General features: G+C 38.7%; 1 protein-coding gene across 3 annotated transcripts in view; it reads left to right on the plus strand.

Moving 5' to 3' along the window:
• The window catches only part of SLTM (SAFB like transcription modulator), a 27,420-nt gene continuing 7,814 nt past the window's right edge, over positions 1 to 19,606 (plus strand). The window contains exons 1-14 of one of the 3 annotated variants that reach the window (XM_080626246.1): positions 1 to 336; positions 1,083 to 1,170; positions 9,319 to 9,383; positions 9,687 to 9,872; positions 10,334 to 10,381; positions 11,347 to 11,374; positions 12,729 to 13,197; positions 13,759 to 13,808; positions 15,740 to 15,858; positions 17,518 to 17,667; positions 17,756 to 17,865; positions 17,952 to 18,112; positions 18,453 to 18,544; positions 18,767 to 18,930. In XM_080626246.1, the coding sequence (XP_080482372.1) occupies positions 142 to 336; positions 1,083 to 1,170; positions 9,319 to 9,383; positions 9,687 to 9,872; positions 10,334 to 10,381; positions 11,347 to 11,374; positions 12,729 to 13,197; positions 13,759 to 13,808; positions 15,740 to 15,858; positions 17,518 to 17,667; positions 17,756 to 17,865; positions 17,952 to 18,112; positions 18,453 to 18,544; positions 18,767 to 18,930 (1,925 nt within the window). In that variant the 5' untranslated portion in view covers positions 1 to 141. The remainder of the gene's footprint in view (positions 337 to 1,082; positions 1,171 to 9,318; positions 9,384 to 9,686; positions 9,873 to 10,333; positions 10,382 to 11,346; positions 11,375 to 12,728; positions 13,198 to 13,758; positions 13,809 to 15,739; positions 15,859 to 17,517; positions 17,668 to 17,755; positions 17,866 to 17,951; positions 18,113 to 18,452; positions 18,545 to 18,766; positions 18,931 to 19,606) is intronic. The other 2 variants (XM_080626248.1, XM_080626247.1) reach the window with 2 other exon arrangements.

A 19,606-nucleotide genomic window follows, 5' to 3' on the forward strand; every position in this document is an offset into this window, starting at 1 on the left:
AGGTCTCGGCTCCAGGTGAGCCCCAGCGCGCCTGCGCTGCGCCTCCAGGTCGGCCGCGGCCTCCATCCGGGTACTCTTCGGCCCGGCCGGGCGGGGGGGAGTTTCATTGTGCGTGCAGCTGCCGCGCTCAGTCGTTCTAAAATGGCCGCCGCCGCCTCGTCTCCCGCCGCTGCGGGCGCTCCCGCGGCACCTGCTGCGCCGGCGTCGGTGGCGTTACCCCCGACCGAGAGCAAGAAGATCACCGACCTGCGGGTAATTGACCTCAAATCGGAACTGAAACGGCGCAACCTGGACATCACCGGGGTGAAGACCGTGCTCATCTCCCGGCTCAAGCAGGTGAGAGGCCGGTACAGGCCGCGGGGGCCGGCCCTCCTCTGCTCTGCCTTGCCCTGCACTTCCCTACTCGCCTTGCCGAGGGGCCAAGCCCGCCGCTGCTAGCTGCCCGGCTCCGGGGGCGGGGCCCTCACCGCCCCGCCGGCTGCCCCCGGTGTGGGGGGCGGGACCTGTCCCTGTGCTGCCTCCGGTGTAGGGGTGAGGGTCTGCCGTGACCGGGCAGCCTGGTGGCCGTGCGTGACCTCAGCAGGGTGGCACGCCCCTCTCAGCCGCCGAGGTACTAGGCGGTGGCCGGGCTCGGTGTCCCAGCCGGTGGAGCTCGCCCCGCGGTCTTGTGACCCGCCCGACACCCTGGGCGTTGAAACTCGTAGGGCGGCCGCTGGGGTGAGCCCTGAGGCTGGCTGTTGCTGTAGGGTTTCTGAGCTTCCCTCCCCTCTGTTTTCTTGCTGCCCTTAATGTTATCATGGATATCGTACTAGCCTTCTAGTGTTGTGTTTTCAAAAAGAAATGTGCAGATCCTTGATAAGCTGTGCTTTGAACATGCCATTTTAACAGTTTAAACTCTTGGCATTATCATTAGTGTTCCCTCCCTCGCTGTAAGTGAAAGGTTTAACCCAAAGTGTTTTCTAAAATGCTTTTGAGATGGAAAAAAGTAATTGCTTGTCTCACTGACTTCTTCTGAAATCAAATTGTCTGGAGTACCACTGAAATCATTAAAAATTGAACTTTTGTTTTTTGGTCTTATTTAGGCTATTGAAGAGGAAGGAGGCGATCCAGATAATATTGAAATAACTGTTTCGGCTGACACGCCCACCAAGAAACCAACTAAAAGCAAAGGTTAAGATCTATGGATATATATTACATTCTTAACCAGTTTCTGTGGCATATATCACCTTAAAGAAAGAGTGTGGAACTGTGGCCTGTAGTTTAGATACAGTTGTGACTTTACTGTTCATGATTTCTGTCATCTGAGACATCTCTTGCATTACTTGTCTGGTTTTAGTCACTGTATATAGGAAATATATAGGAATGCCAGATAGACATGGAAAATGGGTAAGTTAAGAGATGTGTTATGAGGTAGCAGCTCTACTGCCTGCAGATCTTGTGGGCTTGTGCTGTGTGTGCTGAGGCTCTGTAGGTGATCTGTGGGGTTTTTGGAATATGCTGTGTTCACTCCTAAACATGGAGTGTTGCAGGTGCGGAGTGGATATAAACTGCTGTGTGGCTCTGGGAACAGGGATGGGTATCTCTGTTGTCTTAGAGTGTCTGTGTAACAACAAAGGGAGAACTAAGAGGTTGTTAAGCCATGAGAAGATGTTGGACCTAGGCTAGTGATGGGTGTACAGTAATATGTGGTAGGAGCTCACTACCTGAATGGTCAAATTCTGGTGTTCTCAATATAAAAAGAACATGGAACTGTTGGAACAAGTCCAGAGGAGGGCCACGAGGATGATCAGGGGACTGGAGCACCTCCCATATGAAGCTGAGAAAGTTGGGACTGTTCAGCCTGGGGAAGAGAAGGCTGTGTGGAGACTTCATAGCAGCCTTCTGGTATCTGAAGGGGGCCTACAAGGATGCTGGAGAGGGACTCTTCCTCAGGGACTGTTGTAAGAGGACAAGGGGTAATGGGTTAAAACTTAACAGGGGTAGTTTAGATTGGATATCAGGAAGAAATTCTTTACTGAGAGGGTGGTGAGGCACTGGAATGGGTTGCCCAGGGAGGTTGTGAATGCTCCATCCTTGGTGGTGGTCAAAGCCAGGTTGGACAAAGCCTTGGGTGGCATGGTTTAGTGTGAGGTGTCCTTGCCCATGGCAGGGGGGGTTGGAACTAGATGATCTTAAGGTCCTTTCCAACCCTAACTATTCTATGATTCTATGATTGTGTTTGGGTTTATTAGCATACTTTTTACTGAAGACAGGATTCATAAATAGGAATTTCCTGAATGGGCTCTGAAGGCTCACTCTGAAATGTCTAATTAAGAGATTTTAGTTTCCTTGTTGTGAAAAATAATTGTTTAGATTCTGTTCAGATTTGTTTGGCAGAGATTGTTTCCTGTTTTCTTTTGCATGCGTATTTATTACAGTATTTAATAATGTTTTCTGAGCTTAAGTTCTGTGGGATATTAGTTTGGGTTTTTGTTTTCTGTTGTTCTGAGAGCATTCATAATCAAGTAATACTGGGAAATGTCTGTTTTATGCATGGCATTCCTCACGGAATGTGCATACTAGGAATGTTCGTTAAGTGTGGTATAGACACCTGTTTTGGAAATGATCAATATTATACCACTGTCACTTAACTGATGCTGAGTTTTGTGGTAGAAATGATTATTCATGCTTTGGTCTGTTGCTGTGAATGGGGAAACAAGTAATAAATTCTGCTTAGAAAGTTCGAATAACTTACCTATACTTTTGGCGTAGTAGAAAAGCAAAAGGGAATAAAACTGTTTTACAATGTGGTTTCATTTTGTTCTGCAACATTACTTTATTCTCTACTCTGGAAAAGTAATTGATGCTTAAGGAAACTACTTGGAAGCTAAATAAGGAAAGGCTTCTACCATTTTTCATGTAGAGATTTAAATGGCTACTTGCTCTGCTGTATTGAACACTTATCTCCTGCTTTTCATCCTCCTGTTCTCCAAACTAGTATCTCGATGTGCATAATGTTCTTGAACCAGCTTCTTGTTTAATTTTGCTTCTGCAAAGGCTGCTGCTGCCTGAGGCAGGGTTCAGTAACTGTTCCCTGCCACCTCTTCTGTGGAATTTTAAGGTGTATGTGTAACATATACGTTCTTGGTAAACTTCAAAGTAAAATATGACCTTCATAAAGTTGTTATCTGCCCACTTTGCAAGCTCAAGAGATTTTCCTCATTACTTTTTGGATTATTAAAGTCTTGTGAGCAGATTTTGTGCCAAAAATAAGAAGGTTCATGTTGTATTAATCTTCACGTATTGAACAAAGAAAAACTGTAATTTGTCTGGGGAAAATCTTTTTTTATGTTAATTGGTTTACTCATAGCTGTAAGAAAGAATATATATTCTTTCTTTTTAACTGTGGCTTGTATGTGTTAACTACAGATTCTGATTTTATCTCCCTTTCTGATGTTTTCTACTGAAATATGTTACTAGTAACCAGAAAGTATCCCTCAAAACTTGTAAATCTGGCACTTAAAAAAAATCCATTCCTTAATGTGTCACTAGGAAAGTTTCAAAAGCTTGTGGGAGATATATGCCCATCACTTGAATCCAGTAGGACTGAATTTTCATTTAAATTAACTATCTTGATCCCTTTGTGCTTATACACGTTCTGCACTATGCATAGTGTTGCCTCACAGATTTTGCTGACGGATTGCTCTAGGCCTTCTGCTAGTGCTTGCTTCCTCCCTGCCCCACAGCTTCAGCCTAATGCTAATAGATCTTTAATTATTTCCTGGTGTCCAGGCACTACTAGTTCTATAGTATTTTTTACTGATGCTGCTATTGCTATACAAAGGAGGGTAGAAATATCATATAGTAATATATGAAGAAAATACAGCCTCAGAAAAAGCCAGGAAGTGAGAATAATGACTAAACCTCCTCACAGCAGGCAGAGAGGTGAATAGGAGAGACAGGTGAAGAAAGAGGTTTCCCTTCTAAAAAATCATGAACTGTGTCAGGTGGTATTGATTTTAGAGCTGAATGTCTTCTCTAGCCAGTTTTACTGCAGCTCTTAAGGTCTCTGGAAAGTGAGGTGTATAATTCCCTAGCATTGTCCGTTAGAAAAACTTGATTTGGAATGTTGATGCAGGGTGAACTAGAGGGGGAATAGTGTGTGCAGGGGTGTGTGATGCATTTGTTTTCTCGTTGGTTTTTTTGTATGTATATTGACGAATATGGAGAGGAGTAGGAATAAGGCTAAGAGTGGAATTTACTTTCATAGAACAAGATCTTGTAATGGCCTGATAAGTTGATCTATCAGCTGAGTATATACTGCAGCTTTTTACTGGACTGTGACAAGCTTCTGACAGTGATGATACAAAGCCAACTTCCTATGAGATAGGAAAGAAATACCTGTAAAACACCGAGTAGAATAATAAGACCTTGACTAAACTGTTTGAATGTAGACCTTCTTTAAACAGCAGCTTTCCAGTGTCCCATACAAAGTTCCACAGCATAAGATACTGTATGAAAAAGGAGCCATATTTAGAATGGGGTGTTTACTGACTTGCCCAAAATTGATATAACACAGAGGGAGCCATGTGGATCTTCATTGGAAAAGTGAACTTTGCATCATGACTTAAAGAATGTTTGCAGAAGGATTCTCTAATCCAACAAGAATCCTTGATTGATCCTGTATGCAAAGTTAGTAAAAAATAAGACTTTTCCTGGAAGCTAATTTAATTAAATATTTGGGGTAAAGAAGAACTGCAGAACAGCTGATTGGAAAGCTATGGAGATGGGATCAGTTGGTTTTGCCAGTTAAAGTTAGAAAGCTTAAAGATGGAACAAATACCAAGTGCCCCATTTTTACTTGCCTCAGCTGTGCCTTTCCATGCTGGAATTCAGTAGCTGTGGACAAATTTCTCTATTTGTGAAAAGATAAGAGTTTCTGGAAAAAGATGTTCAAGTCTGAACATTCTGCTGCTTATTCTGATAATCCAGAAGAAGTTACTTCTAGTATGAAGTATTTTCCAAATGTTTCCAATGTGACCATTCCTTTGAACTGTTTGCAGTTGAAAATACTATGGCGTATTGATACATCATGACTTAGTGATTGAAAGTTACTTTTCTGCCAATTTTTGGAATTAGTGTGGGTGAGGAACAGATTCTAGGCTAATCAGTTTTAACCTTAGAGAATTAATGTGAGCAGAGATGTTTATTTGCAGCTTTTCAACTTTTTAAGGCCAGTCAGATACCTGTTACTTCGTGTCTTAAGTACCCCTCTAGTTTCTGACTGAATTTCCAATTTTACAGTGCTGTTAGATCAAATGTTGCAACCAACAGGTTTTGACTTACTAAAATTGTTCAGTTACTTAAAAACAAAACTAAGTTGTATACTGTTGGCCTTCAAAAGGACTTCCTTTCTAAAAACCATGAGTAAGAGCAGTATCCTGCAGATAATGGAGAAAACTTGAATGTTCTTGTTTCTCTATGATACTGTTTTAAGAACACAGAAGTATAACAGGTTAGTTTGCTTTCATTAATATTGTGGCAAATGATACTGTTCGAGTTGCAGCAGATCTCTTAACTAAATAATGCTATAAAGAGTTTATTCCATTGTAGAGGTTTTCTTTCCCCTTCTTCCTTTTTGCCTCCTGTCCCACGTTTTTGATGAATCTTTGGCATCAACTACAACAGAAACCTGTTGGCGCTCCAGAGGAAATACCAGAAAAAATGCAAACACTGGTTCTTCCAAAGTTTTATGATAAGTGTGTCAATCTACTTCTGCAAATGTCTAATTGAAGACTTCTCCAAAATACTTCTGTAATTCTGTATAAGCCTGAATTTCTCATGTAGAAGACCATTAATAGGTAGAACAAGCTTATGCTACTTTAAGGCCTATAAATGAGAGAAAAGCTAAACCTGTATAGTTTTAAACCAGCATTTTAAAGATGTTCTACATCTCATAAGGAGAATATTTGTTCTCTATTTAAGTAGTGGGTTGCAATTTTATTATATGTAGCCATTGCCAGAAAAGGAAGTAAGCATGGCTTATGAAAGAGTGCCATCATTCCAAGGTAAATTAATATTTGTGGTGTTAGGCACCCAGCTTTGTGATGAGCGCTGCTTACACCATTGACATTTTCAATAGCCACTGCATGGATAAATCTGTACAGAAATTTTATAATGTATTGACAACTGCTGTACCTGTCAGACAACTGCTGTCTGCAGAAGGTCTAGCTGTTCTGACTGTGATTGTTAACATACCCTTTAATTCCAGTTATTTTCCCCAAAGTGTTGCCAATCTTGAATAAGGTCACTGAAAGGTGTTTGCTGCAATCTGATTCTAATCCTGTGAAACTGAGAGAAGTATGCCTTCAATAGCCCACTGTGGATGAGTGTCAGTGTGGAAAAGTTTTGAATATCTGGGGACTCCGGAAGTTGTGAATTTTTGTGGATGCTGGCTTTTTGGGGTGTTAGTGTGCCAAGTTCTGAAAACTATTTGTATCAGAACCTTGACGTGCTGCTTTTGAGCAGTGTGACTGACGAGATCAGAGTGACCCGAGACACAGAACTGAGAGGGGAAAGCAAATTTCCTAAGATTCTGTGGCTTGGCCCTGGAAGGTGAAGGTCATTGTTCAAGTCTCCTTATTTGTACCAAGTACCTCTGGTACTTGGAGTAAATGAGACTTGGTGTGAAGAAAGACACCAAGACTGAAGAAAGGCTAATGAAAACATATATTCCTGTTTAGCCTAATCTAGCAGCAAACAAAATATATGGACAGCTTCATTACTGAAAGGTACAACTTCCTCTTGATGAGGACATGTCAATCAAATGCATTTCTCTAGCTGCTATTGCAGAATAATGGGATTAATTTGAGGTAGATATTTTTTTTCTTTTAATTTCCTAATAAAGTCTAGGTTCTAGTTCACCTGTGAGACTTACTCAGGCAAAATTTAAATAACTTTCATGATACTATATGCCACATAGTTGCTAAATATGTCTAGCATCTGATGTGTGGTTTTGGCTGTCTCTGTGCTCAGCTAGGTATGGGATGCAGGGAAAACTTTGTCTTTCAGGTTTAACAGGCTCAAGAACTGAAATGTGAGAGAGGCAAAACAGAAAACACTTGAATGTGTGTAGAAGTTCTTGCTGTTTCTCACTGGGTTTTTAATTTACATTGAAGACACATGTTGCCGTACATTCTATCACACAGTGCTAAAATAGTAATACAAGATTTGACTTAGTCTTGCTTTCAGACACCAACTGTGATGCATATCAAAACCTGTCCTTTCCAGTGTAAGTGCATGCCTCTTTGAGGAAAGGTGGCTTTCCTAAGTATACCTGTGTTGCTGGCTTTCTGCACTGAAGTCTTGCAAATATATTGCATTACAAATATAAATCGGGAATGTTTTGTTTGTTTTAAATGAATTAAAATCGGGGACAAGATCTCTTTATGTATTTGGATCTGAATGCTTAGATCTTATATATTTTGCAATCATAGAAATAACTTTTGCCATATGTCTTTTCCTAGGGACTAGTGTGTGTCTAAAACTCAAAACAATGTGCTGCATATAGGAGTACTGTCAGAGTGCCATCTTTCAGTGAAATGAGTAAAACCAATTAGAATCTTAGTAAAACCAAAACAGTAGTCTCTGCTTCCCCTGTAGTTGAGCAGTTCCCAGCTTTGAAATACAATTTAAGAACTCTATATGAAAGATTATGAAAATTAGCTGCTGACAAAATTGACTGTTCCAGGTAGTAGAAATCTTCATTTGTGTCAAACTTTGGCTGATGTTTTTCTTTTCCACTCCTTTTGTACATATATAGAATTGATTTAGCCATTCACTAGAGGATGAAGGGATCATAGAATCGTAGAATGGTTTGTGTTGGAAGTGACCTTAAAGATCACCCAGTTACAACCCCCCTGCCATGGTCAGGGACACCTTCGACTAGACCACATTGCTCAAGGCTCTGGGCAGCCTGTGCTAGTGCCTCACCACTGTCACGGTGAAGAATTTTTTTCCTCGTATCTAATCTAAATCTCCCCTCTGTCAGTTTAAAGCCATTCCTCCTTGTCCTGCTACCACATGCACATGTAGAAGTCCCTCTCCAGGTTTCTTGTAGGCCCCTTTAGACACTGGAAGCTGCTCTTGCTTTAAGGTGTCCCCAGAGCCTTGTCTTCTCCAGGCTGAACAAGCCCAGCTCTCTCAGCCTGTCTCCAGAGCAGAGCTGCTCCAACCTTCACAGCATCTCCATGGCCTCCGCTGGACTCACTTGAGCAGGTCCACATCCCTCTTGTATTGGGGGCCCCAGAGCTGAGAATGGGAAAAGATGTGATGTCAAAAAATAAAGCATTAAGTGGTGATCATAACTGCCATCTCATTTGCATCTGGAATTGACATGAGTTTCATTAGAAGATGGTAAAGGCATGTCCTAACAACTGCTTTCGTACCTTGAGTTACTGAAAACCATCACATAGACTAATCTTCGATAGAATGAATCAGAGAGAGAATGCTCTACAAAGGGTGTGTTTGTATGGAGATATTTGTATCTAGTGTTCTTTGGTTTTGTTTTTACTGAAGATTAAGGAAATGCAGTGATTTTCAAAGGGAACTGTGTCTAGTTCTCATCTCCACAGAGACATCTTTACTAGAGAAGAGTGTGCATGTCCTGGAAGAACTGAATTCTTTGATGGTACGTGCACTAGTACAATAAGGAACATGTAGAAAACACAAATGCTTCACCTGACTCAATTCTTCTGCTGAGAGTTCCCTCTAGTGATGAAAAGCACTGAAAAAGGTGGCTTGGAGAGTCTTGCAGTTGCCATACTTGTGGATAGTCTAGCTAGATAAAACGTGAACCATCTGATTATACTTGGAACTTGGCTATACTTTCAGCAGGAGGTTGGGTGGACTAGATGACATTTAGAGGACCCTTCTAACCAAAACTGCTCAGTGATGCTAATTATGCTATAGGGCAAGGTCTTTCCAATGTCTGAAGTCATAATGTCTAGATAACTCCAGTAATTCTAGAAACACACAGTCTGATGTTCTCCTGAATTCCATTATCAATCAAAGTAGAAGGATTGGTATTAAAATCACTAACTTGGATGTAACTGCTTGTATATGCAACAGCATTAATTGTTCGTTCTCACTCAGCTCACATTTTTTTCTGCTGACCTTAAAAATACTTAGTTTGGGAAGGGTCATCTTAATAATGAACAGTTCAGATAAACTAAGGCCCAACACAATATTCAATATTGAAATATTTAGTCTATTTTCAGTGTTGAAAGAAAGTCTGGTATATGGAGTAGCTCTAGTAATTAGTATATCTTGTCATTCCAGGTAAAAAGCATGAAGCTGATGAATTAACTGGTGATGCTTCAGTTGAAGATGATTCCTTTGTCAAGGTAATAAAAGTATGTAATTTTTTCCGTTCTGAGTTTGTTTAAGCTTAATGTTTGGCTTTATTTACCAAAATAAGCTTCCACTTCCTTTGTGCTAATTTATGTGGCAATTTGGAGCATTGTTTTTACTGTGTTCACAGCTGTGGTGCCTAAGGATGTGAAGGTGTGTGTGTTTTTTAAACATGCTATGAATTTTTATTATGGATGTGTTACAGTATTTTGCAGAAACAGTGATTCCACCCATTATTTTTTCAGAATATAAATAACACCCTTGTAATGTAAAATAATTGTTTTTCACACCACAAGGAAAGTGAATTGGAGACTCAAGATGCAAGTGATCAAGATGGAAATGATGAATTAAAGGACTTTAAAGAATCTGTTGAAGATGAGAACTTGAATTCAAAAGAACTGCCATCTGCAGAAAAGAAAAGATACCGGGACCCAGAGCCAGCAGAGACAACAGAAGAGACAGAAAAGGATTCTGTGAGTCAGGTACTTTGTTATATATTACATGTATTTTTATCAGCAAAATGTACATTTTTCTAAGTGTGTTTGTATTCCTGGGAAGTCAGAACTAGGGATTGGGGGTTTTTCTTTTAGTTTGTCTTGCTTATCTGTAAAAGATAATTTAGTACTTCTTTTTCTTTCTGTTCTCCTTGACTTGTGTTTGAATAGTCCTGAAACAGATGTGGCATGGATTGACTGATAAAATACTACCACAGTCCGTGCAGAGTTCCTAAGTGGGCTTTTTCCCCTCATACTAGTAGTGACATACATAATCTGATCACTGAACTGAAAGATACAAGTAATGAGAACTGCTCATTGATGTTCTCCTTAATGAGTGTGATTCCACTTAACTAAAATGTTTTCTGAGTTAAATGAATCTCTTGACTCTGAATGTTGAAGTGTTTTACAAATACTTTGCTGAGCAAGTCCTTTTTATGTTCTCATAGGAAAATGAAGGTCAAGACATGGAAGATTATACTTTTCCAGCTGTCCATGTAAGTTCCAAATAATTTCTCTTAAGCTGATTTTCATGTCTGTTTAGTTGGAAAATATCACTTTAGACTGGCTTTTTGTTCCAGCATGCATCCTAGAGTCAGATGATGTAGTACAGTACAGGCAAACAATATGGGAAGCTTTTATTCATGGTTTTTTTCCAATGCAGATAATTGTGATTTCCAAATAAGATGTCCTGTTTAAGTGCAAATTCCTGTCTACAGTTTGGGCATATTTAGCGCATAGACTTAGAAAGGAGTATGTTTCAAACGCTACTAAAAACGCTTCAGAGGGCTATGCCAAATGCTAGCGTAGTATATACACCTAAACTCCTGTTTTAATGTAGAAATCTGCCTTTAGAGAATGGGAGGGGGGAGGAAGGGTTGGGTTTGGGTGGTGGTGGTGGTGTCAATACATCTGTAACATCTTTAAGTTCAGAAATTCTTTCTAAGTTACATGGAATTGATGTCTGAAAATAACATCTTGTACAGCATGCCTTGGTCTGTGAAGCTAATGATAAATAAGTAAATAACTTTTAAGATCTTGTTTTAATTTTCACATACTTAGTGGAGGAAGTCTACCTAGTTTCTGACTTCTGTCCTAAGATTTTAAACCTAATGATGGATTGCTTGCGTTGAAAGGGGTAATTAGATAGCCATTCTGAAGGCTTTAGCAGGATATGGAACAGTTTAGAAATGTCCCATTGAGTTAAGGGGAAGAAAATAGCTGTGTTTCATTTGCAAACTGCAAGTGTTGCAGATACACACCAGTGAAGTTTCATGCAAATTTTCAGTGATTTGACAAGGGAGAGATGCACAGGCTTGGTTTCTAGACCATTTTTTCTTTGGAAACAGTTTGGGGTTCATTAATTCGCCTTCAAAGGATGAAAAATCTGTGGAAACTACAAACTGTTCTGCTTAAAGTTTTAAAGTAGGAGCCATTTAGTCTTGACTTTCTTTTTTTGCAGGATGGTGAAGATGAAGAAAATGAGAAAGGTATGTTTAAAGTTTAATAGAGTTCAGAGGTCTTAGTCTGGTAGAGCAGGCAACTTTCTCTTGTAGTATTCGATCTCTTTCCTAATACTAGGCTTGTCTCCAGCACTAAGTATCGGTTCTCTCCTTATTAAGCCCTGCACCTGGAATGATTGCAGTCAGTGGGTTTATTTCACTCCTAAGAGTTATTTTACTCTTAAAGAGTTGATTACAGTACTTATCAGTTACTGTGGTGGATGTATAATATAGCTGTAATACTATGATTCTTAATGAAAAAAACATAGTATTCAAGGACTCCATTTTTAATATACGGTAAGTCTTGATGTGAGAGCTTCCAGCTTGCACTGCAGTAACTGATTTTTAATTGAGTGAAATGATACACCCTTACACTGAACTTGAGCACCCGATAAATGTATGGACCACCATATCCTTGGCTTACTGTCACTTAGAAATGCCAGTTGTACATAGGATGGTAAAACAAGTGTTTGGAAACCTGTGGAGTGGCTACTTTTTGTAAGCTATGCTCATTAGTGAAACTATAGAAGGAATGTAATGCACTTGGGCAAACAGACTTCCTGGACAGAAGTCTTAAGGATTCTGCGTATTGTGGACTACAAAGGACATGGAACACCATCGCTTTACAAAAGATGGGATAAACACATTACTGAAGCTACAGGATAAAACTACAGACTCGATGTTTACGAGGGACCCTATGGCTGAAGTGCCTCGTCTGCGCAAATTCAAGAATACGGTTGGAGATGACTGTGTGGGACTGAGATGGAAAATCTCTCCAGTGGATGAAGACTGAGAACCATTTGTCTACGAACTCTGGATTAAGGCTCACTCCATGTTCTGCAGCAGCCTCGTGCAGCCAACTTGACTGCCTAACAACTGCGTAGGAATGGAAAAAGCAAAGGAGATCCCCAGCGTGGAAGACTGGCTGAAATTCTCCAAGACTGTAATTCTTTCGGATTTGGGAAGAAGTCCTAGAACCACGAAGATTCAAAGACAGCTTAAATCAAACTGTGAGCATTCAAAGCAACTATTTTCTTCTGGAACACTAAATCCTAAACTGGAAAATGGATACTTCTTATGAAGAACGGGTATCTCCAGGATGGAACCATATTCCCTTTCCTAATGTTTTGGTATTTGTCTCTAGAAAATGTGTTTTGCCATGGAAGAATAAGTGATCCTGGGTAAAGGATTTATATTTGTGTTAATACACCTTGTGTTTTTTTCTAACCTTCCATCAGTGCTAATAACTGGCTTTGTATTTTCTAGGTCCTATTCTAGCTTATGCATATGAAATTGTTTAAACTTCTGTTTTGCCATATTTATTCCTGTTAAATCCTCTTAGATAAAGCAGGTTCTGGTGATGGTACACAAGAAGTATCTAAACCTCTTCCTTCAGAAGAAAGCCTAGCTGAGGCTGATCACACGGCTCATGAAGAGATGGAAGCTAACACCTCTATGAAAGAAGCTGAGGATGATAACATATCGGTTACAATCCAGGCTGAAGATGCCATCACTCTGGATTTTGATGGTGATGACCTCCTAGAAACAGGTAAAAATGTGAAAATTACAGATTCTGAAGCAAGTAAGCCCAAGGATGGGCAGGATGCCATTTCACAGAGCCTGGAGAAGGAAAGCAAGGACTATGAGATGACTGAGAACCATAAAGATGGTAAGAAGGAAGACTGCGTGAAGGGTGATCCCGTCAAGAAGGAAGCCAGAGAAAGTTCAAAGAAAGCAGAATCTGGAGACAAAGAAAAGGATACTTTGAAGAAAGGTCCCTCGTCTACTGGGGCCTCTGGTCAAGCAAAGAGGTTTGTTTTTCTATGTCAGTTCTTTACGATACTGAGTACCAGCATTCAATAAGATCACTCTACATTATGGGGGTAGCAGCAAGAATCTTATAATTAGTATCCTATGCTCCTGCCTATAGATTTTTTTGACCGCCATAAGTTACTTTTTAAAATTCAAGATCTTCGTATAGACACTATGTCCTTCTGATTGCATTGTCGCATTGTCAGCATTTATTTGTTTTTTTCAAATTGATGATTTTTTAAATGTCCTTGTGATGATGGTAATGAACAGCTATCAGTTCTAAGAACACAAAATGAAGTCAAGTCCCCGTCCTGAAATCTGGAGAAGATTGCCATATATCCACTGAATAGAGTTGTCAGAAAATCTAGATCTTCAGGCATCTTGGGGAAAATCAGTGCAAGAATCCATAAGGGAATCATTTGTTCAAATATACAGTCTAGCCCTTTTTTATTTTTATTTCTTGCAATGCTAACTTGTCTACTAGTATTAGTAATGTAAATGCAACGCTTACCACATGCTGTATTTTCAATTTTCTTCTGATTTTTAATTTGCCTCTCTAGCTCTACTAAGGAATCTAAAGAAAGCAAGACAACATCAAAGGATGATAAAGGTAACTATTACAAATTAGGGTAGTATTGTCCAGAACTAAATGCTTCCCTATTTGAGAAAACTGCTTGCCACATGCTAGAACAGCTTACATGACTGAACTCACACGTCTGTAGTAAATCATGCTAGAGTTACAGTAGTCACTAGTTATATGTTCATGTCTATGTTTTGGTTTGTTTTTTTTTTCCCTGTGTCAGATTCCTCATAAGATCAAAAATACTTAAAAGACTCCATGAAAATACATTCTCTTATTTCAAAATACTTTTGGGAGCAAATTGCACTTAACATTTTGCAAGTCTTTGTTTTGATGAGAAGGTGTAATTTTCAGAGAAGCCTGCTGTACTTTACATACTACAGTTTGGGTTGATGTTATATGCAAGATCAGCAAAAAATAATTGCAAGTAATTAAACATAATGCCAATAATTTTTTTGTCTTGTTTTTTATTCTAGCTCATTTTTAAATAAAATGAACTTTTAACCAAGTATAACAGCTCTTCTGGTTGTTCAGTGCATTAAACCTGGACCTATTTGTCTGTGTTGGAATTTCTATCCATTTACCATAAAACCCTGTATTACGATTACAAACTCATACTTGAGTGGAGCTCAAGAGCACGTTAATGTAACCAGTTATACCAATGCTTATACTTGAGCAAGTGCATATGTATAATCTCATGAGTCTCCTTATTTTGCCTTCAAGCTCTTTGCCAAAAACCTTTGTCAAAAAATCTCTCTCGTATCACTAATGGATGAATGGAATTTTATCTGATAAATTAATTTCTGAGGAAAAATTTTTGTGATAAGAGATAATTCAGTCTTCTGTAGATGCGTGTCTTTTCATGGTAGTTATATGCTTACAAGGAAATTAAATGAAGATACTGCAAATGTGTTTTCGTGTAGCATATATAACTGTAATTGGAGCTATTGTAAAGCTGTCTTAAAATGCATAGCCAAAGCCAGCCGTGGCTCTTTAATGATATTTTATGACATTCTAAGTGTGTCGCAATTTGTCAAGATATCCTATTTTGACAATAGCTGATAACTGAAATTTGTTGCTTTCGTGCACTGAAGAAGGAAAATTATTATTTTCTTCAAGGTGGTTAAATTACCTTTTAAAACTCCACATACCACCAAATTTTCCAACTCTTTAGCTTAAGTCCCAGTCCTGGTCTTGCCTGTATGACTGGCTACAATTTAACATACTCAAAAGCAGTTCATACATTCAGCAGCAAACAACAACAAGCTGAACTAAACAATGTAAGGCTAAAAGATTTGGGAATAAGATTACATGAATCTCTTGCTTCCAGTTCTAAATTGTTGCAAAAATGATTGCTATCTGTGCACATAATGTTTTTCTATTTTTTCTTCAGAATTTTCCTTAGTTTGCAGGACTCATTTCAGTGGGTTGCATCCAGTTCTACATCCAGCAGCATTTTTAAAAAGCTGTTCTGGATGGAAGGCATATACTTCAAGAAGTTAGGGAATTGACTGCATTATTCTGGAGGCTCAGTCTCCTCAACTTACCTTTCTGCTATCTTTTGGTTATGCGAGTACTGTTAAGACATACTGATGAAGGACAAATGGGTGCTAAAAGGATGTTCTTGGGTAAAAGTTATTGATAAGTTTCAGAAGTTGATACTGAGTGTACATACCCAGATGAGGGGTAAAGCATGCCTTTAACAAAGAACTGTATGATTTTTCTAGCTCTGTTATTTGGATATGTGTTAGCCAAACTGTTGGTTCCAACACATGAGTAAATGAATGAAATCTTACTGCATATATTTTTTTTCATATAGAAGTCTTTTCAAGAAAGGTAGCCAGATAAACAGTTACTTCAAGGTAACAGGCAAAACTTCTCTTTTCAGCAATAGTTTAGTTCAATATTCATGATACCTTTGTCACCTTAATTTTTTGGCTGTTTTGTAAAACTTGTTTCAGGAAGTGCAAGCAGTGTTAGTGGTAGCAGTGGAAGTTCAACTAGAAACCTGTGGGTTAGTGGACTGTCTTCCAACACAAAAGCTGCTGACTTGAAAAATCTCTTTGGCAAATATGGAAAGGTATTTCATGGGGTGTGCTACCATGTGTGTTGTATGTGTCTCTTCCCCCTCCTCTATTCAGTTACAAAAATTGAGTAATACTTTATTTAAATAAAAGCCTGAATTGAAATGTCCAACCAGTATAAGCTAAAAACCCCCTATATTTTCAGCATCTAAAATAAGAGTGCATGCTTATGGGAAGAACCATGTTAATTTTGTAAGAAATTATTCTTCCCATAGAGGTAAAACCCATAAATTCTTTTTCCCATAAAAATAATAAAAAATTATTTATTAATAATAAAAAATTATTTTTCCCATAGACGCAAAAGAAATACCACAAATGTGACTGGTCAGGACTGGCTTAAATTGTTATTTTATTAAATAATGATGGCTATGTTCTTTTGTAGCAACTGTGTTTAACCATGAGAGGAAGGTAATGTGCTAATTGGGAAAACTGTAATGTGAACAGTTTCTATAGAACCTGCTGCTTTGTGACACTGTTTTTAAAACATGTTCTGAGGGCCTGTGAATAGGAAAAATAGATAAAAAGTTCGAGTCAATGGCTGTTCATTTAAGGGACTCTTTTAATGACTTAATGAATTTTTTACAGGCTGCTTAAACTAAGTCTGTTTCCCTGGATTTTAGATTCAATTGAACATACAAATTCCATAGAACAATGCAGAATCCATACAAGCTAAGCATTCTTCTTGAAAACAATTTTTATTGCAGTTCTCATTTTCTCAGAGGAGCTGCTAATAACTGCAAATTCACAGTGTTTGTATAAGCCTTTGCAGTTATGACATTATTGTATCTTGGGCACTAACTAGAACCTTAACACTGTGAATATCACATATGTGTGCTGATTATTGGATATCTGATTTTTCTCATGAATTTAGTAAGCGATTTTATTTAATGCCCTCACAAGTGCTGAAACCCAAGAGTATGTTTTGTTAAAACTTCCAATTCCTTAGCTGGTTTTGCTGCAAAGATGCTTGTTACCTGGATTTACTTAGCTTCCCAGTTTTAAATTAACTGGGAAATACATAATGTCTAAATGACTGTACCATTACAGGCTGCTAGAAAGACAAAACTGTTGCATTAGAGCATGACTACATCAAGATAACTGGCTCCAGTAATTACAGAAATTCTAGCAAGGAACACAGTGCTTTCTCAAGGAGCAGGTGTCAAAGAGCTGGTTGCTAAAATTGCTTGACACATTTGATAGATGTCTTTGAAGAATTGGCCCCCTTATTGAGTTACTACGTCATACAACTTACACCTTCCTGCCACTACTTGGCAGCTTTTGGGGGGATTAATCTGTCAGATATGAACTGTCAAATTCACATCAATGGTGTTTCTGTGAATGAATTCTGACAGTAACTTTCAAAAGAAGCATTTAGATAATGTGCATGAGGTTGTGACTTCTCAAAATGGGATGTAAGCATTAATATGCCTTGATGTGAAAGTTGGGATAAAGTTCTCAAAGCTTCCATTTCCTGTGGAATTACATGCCTTTGGAAACTTGGGAGTGTCAGTCTTTCCAGTGGGGTGGGGGGCTTTGTTGTTATTGGGTGGTTTTGCTTTGTTTTTTACATGCTAGGGTAAATATATTATTGGAATACTATCAGTTCTTTACTAGAAATGTCTCTCTCAAAACCTAAATTTTACCTGTTTATATAGGTACTTGGTGCAAAGGTGGTCACAAATGCACGAAGCCCAGGGGCAAAATGTTATGGCATAGTAACAATGTCCTCTAGTACAGAAGTGGCTAGATGTATTGCACACCTTCATCGAACAGAGCTGCATGGACAACAAATTTCTGTTGAGAAAGTAGGTTTAATGAGATGAAAACTTCCCAAAATAGACCATCTTATGAAGAATCTGTATTAACCTATTTGCTTTTGGGGAAAAAACATAGGTGAAAGGGGATCCCTCCAAAAAGGAGCTGAAGAAAGAAAGTGATGATAAATCTGGTTCTGGTAGGAGTATGGGAGATAAGAAGACTGCCTCAAGTGATAAAGCCAGCAAGTAAGAAATTGCACGTGTCTTCTGAAGTTGTGAAAATCCTTTAAGGTGAATTTTCCTCATTGCATTTGTGTTTCCTTCCTAATAAGAACTCCATCAACCAAAAAAGAAGAAAAGAAATCTGAGAAGTCTGAAAAAAAAGAAAGTAAAGAAGCCAAGAAAACAGAAGGTAAAGATGAGAAGAGTGATAATGGAGCGAGTGGCCCCAGTCAAGAATCCACTAAAAAAACTGAAGAAAAGAAAAGAATAAGTATGCAATATAGCCATGTCTTCGTCCTGTAGTATCTGTGTGTCTGACTTGTTTTGTGGGCATGTTCTTGCTCTTATTGGAAACCAGACAATTAAACACTTGTTCTTTTTTTAGACTCAGTAACATTATTACTTTGGAGCTGATGTAAAAGCTTCCAGATTTTATATTGCTACTTAATTACAGCCATGTGCTGGTATGCTGCTTCTGTCAGTAACACTTCCGTTCAGGGATTCAGAAATTTCACTAAGGAAAAGCTGTAATAGCCAAATAGGGATGTATGTGTGTGTTAAATCCTTCTTTTTCTTTTCTTTTTCTTCTTTTCTTCTCCCCCTTTCACCAGGTGGTAAAAGCCCAGGTCAAGTTGTAGTTTTAGACCAAATGAAAGGAGACCAAGGCCACACTAGAACAGTTAGAAGGGGAAGGTTTGATAAAGTAAGTATCTATAGATTTGATGCAATGCTTATCTGATTTGATACTCCCTTACAGTTGATATTTTCACTGAGAAGTGAAGAACTACCACAAACTGTTAAGCTTAGATAGAAGCTTTGTATGCTTTGGGATAGCTAAGTAGTTAATGATACTTGAACATAGCATCCAGAAATCTCCCTAAATGAATGAGACTTCTGAAATAACCATTGTAATCTCTATCTATAGCCACAGATATTGAGGAACAAAGAGCGTATTATTCAAGATAAAGTGAAATTCAGGGAATACAGGGGTAGAAAGGATATCTTGCCTTTTGAAAAGATGAAGGAACAGAGATTGCGAGAGCACATGGTTCGATTGGAAAGAATACGACGAGCTGTTGAACTCCGAAGGTAGTAATTCATCTTTTTGCTAAAGGCTATTTTCTACATTAATTGACCAGATACTATATTTAGAAACCCACCCAGAATGCATTCTGTCAAGCCTTTTGCTCAGATGCTAAAAGTCTGGGACTCTGCCTGTCAGTACCTTTATATAAATTAATGGACTCCAGAATTTTTGTTTAATCTGTTAATAGCCATAAATGTAAACACACAGCTTAGTACTGGTTATGGGGGGTATATCTCGTGTTACTGCATGCCAGTTTCTATTTGAAAAGATGAGAAGCTGACTAGGAGATGTGGACAAAGATAGTATTTGGGGGTGTCTGGTTTTAAACAGAGAACTGTTGTGTATATAAATGGCAAATTGAGCATAATAATCTTGTCCCTTTAAATAAAAGGACTAAACAGCTATACTGTTCTATTCTGCTCTTTTCATCTGTCCAAAAGCTTGCAAAGGATAGTTAAATGGCTTCTGTTAGCTGGATTTCACTAAACAAAGGAATTTGTAGCAACCATAAAGCTTGATGAGAAAATGCCTTTTCTGATTCTTGTAAAGTACTAGAGGAGGTGGGAAGATGAAAGCAAAATGAAGCTTTGATAAGTGTACCTAACCTGTGCAAGTCAGAGTGGTCATGTTAGTCTGTCTTGGTTGTGGACAGAAAACAAGTAAATTTTTTGTTAGCTT

Source organism: Psittacula echo, assembly GCF_963264785.1.
Source record: "Psittacula echo genome assembly, chromosome: 10".
Taxonomy (NCBI): domain Eukaryota; kingdom Metazoa; phylum Chordata; class Aves; order Psittaciformes; family Psittacidae; genus Psittacula; species Psittacula echo.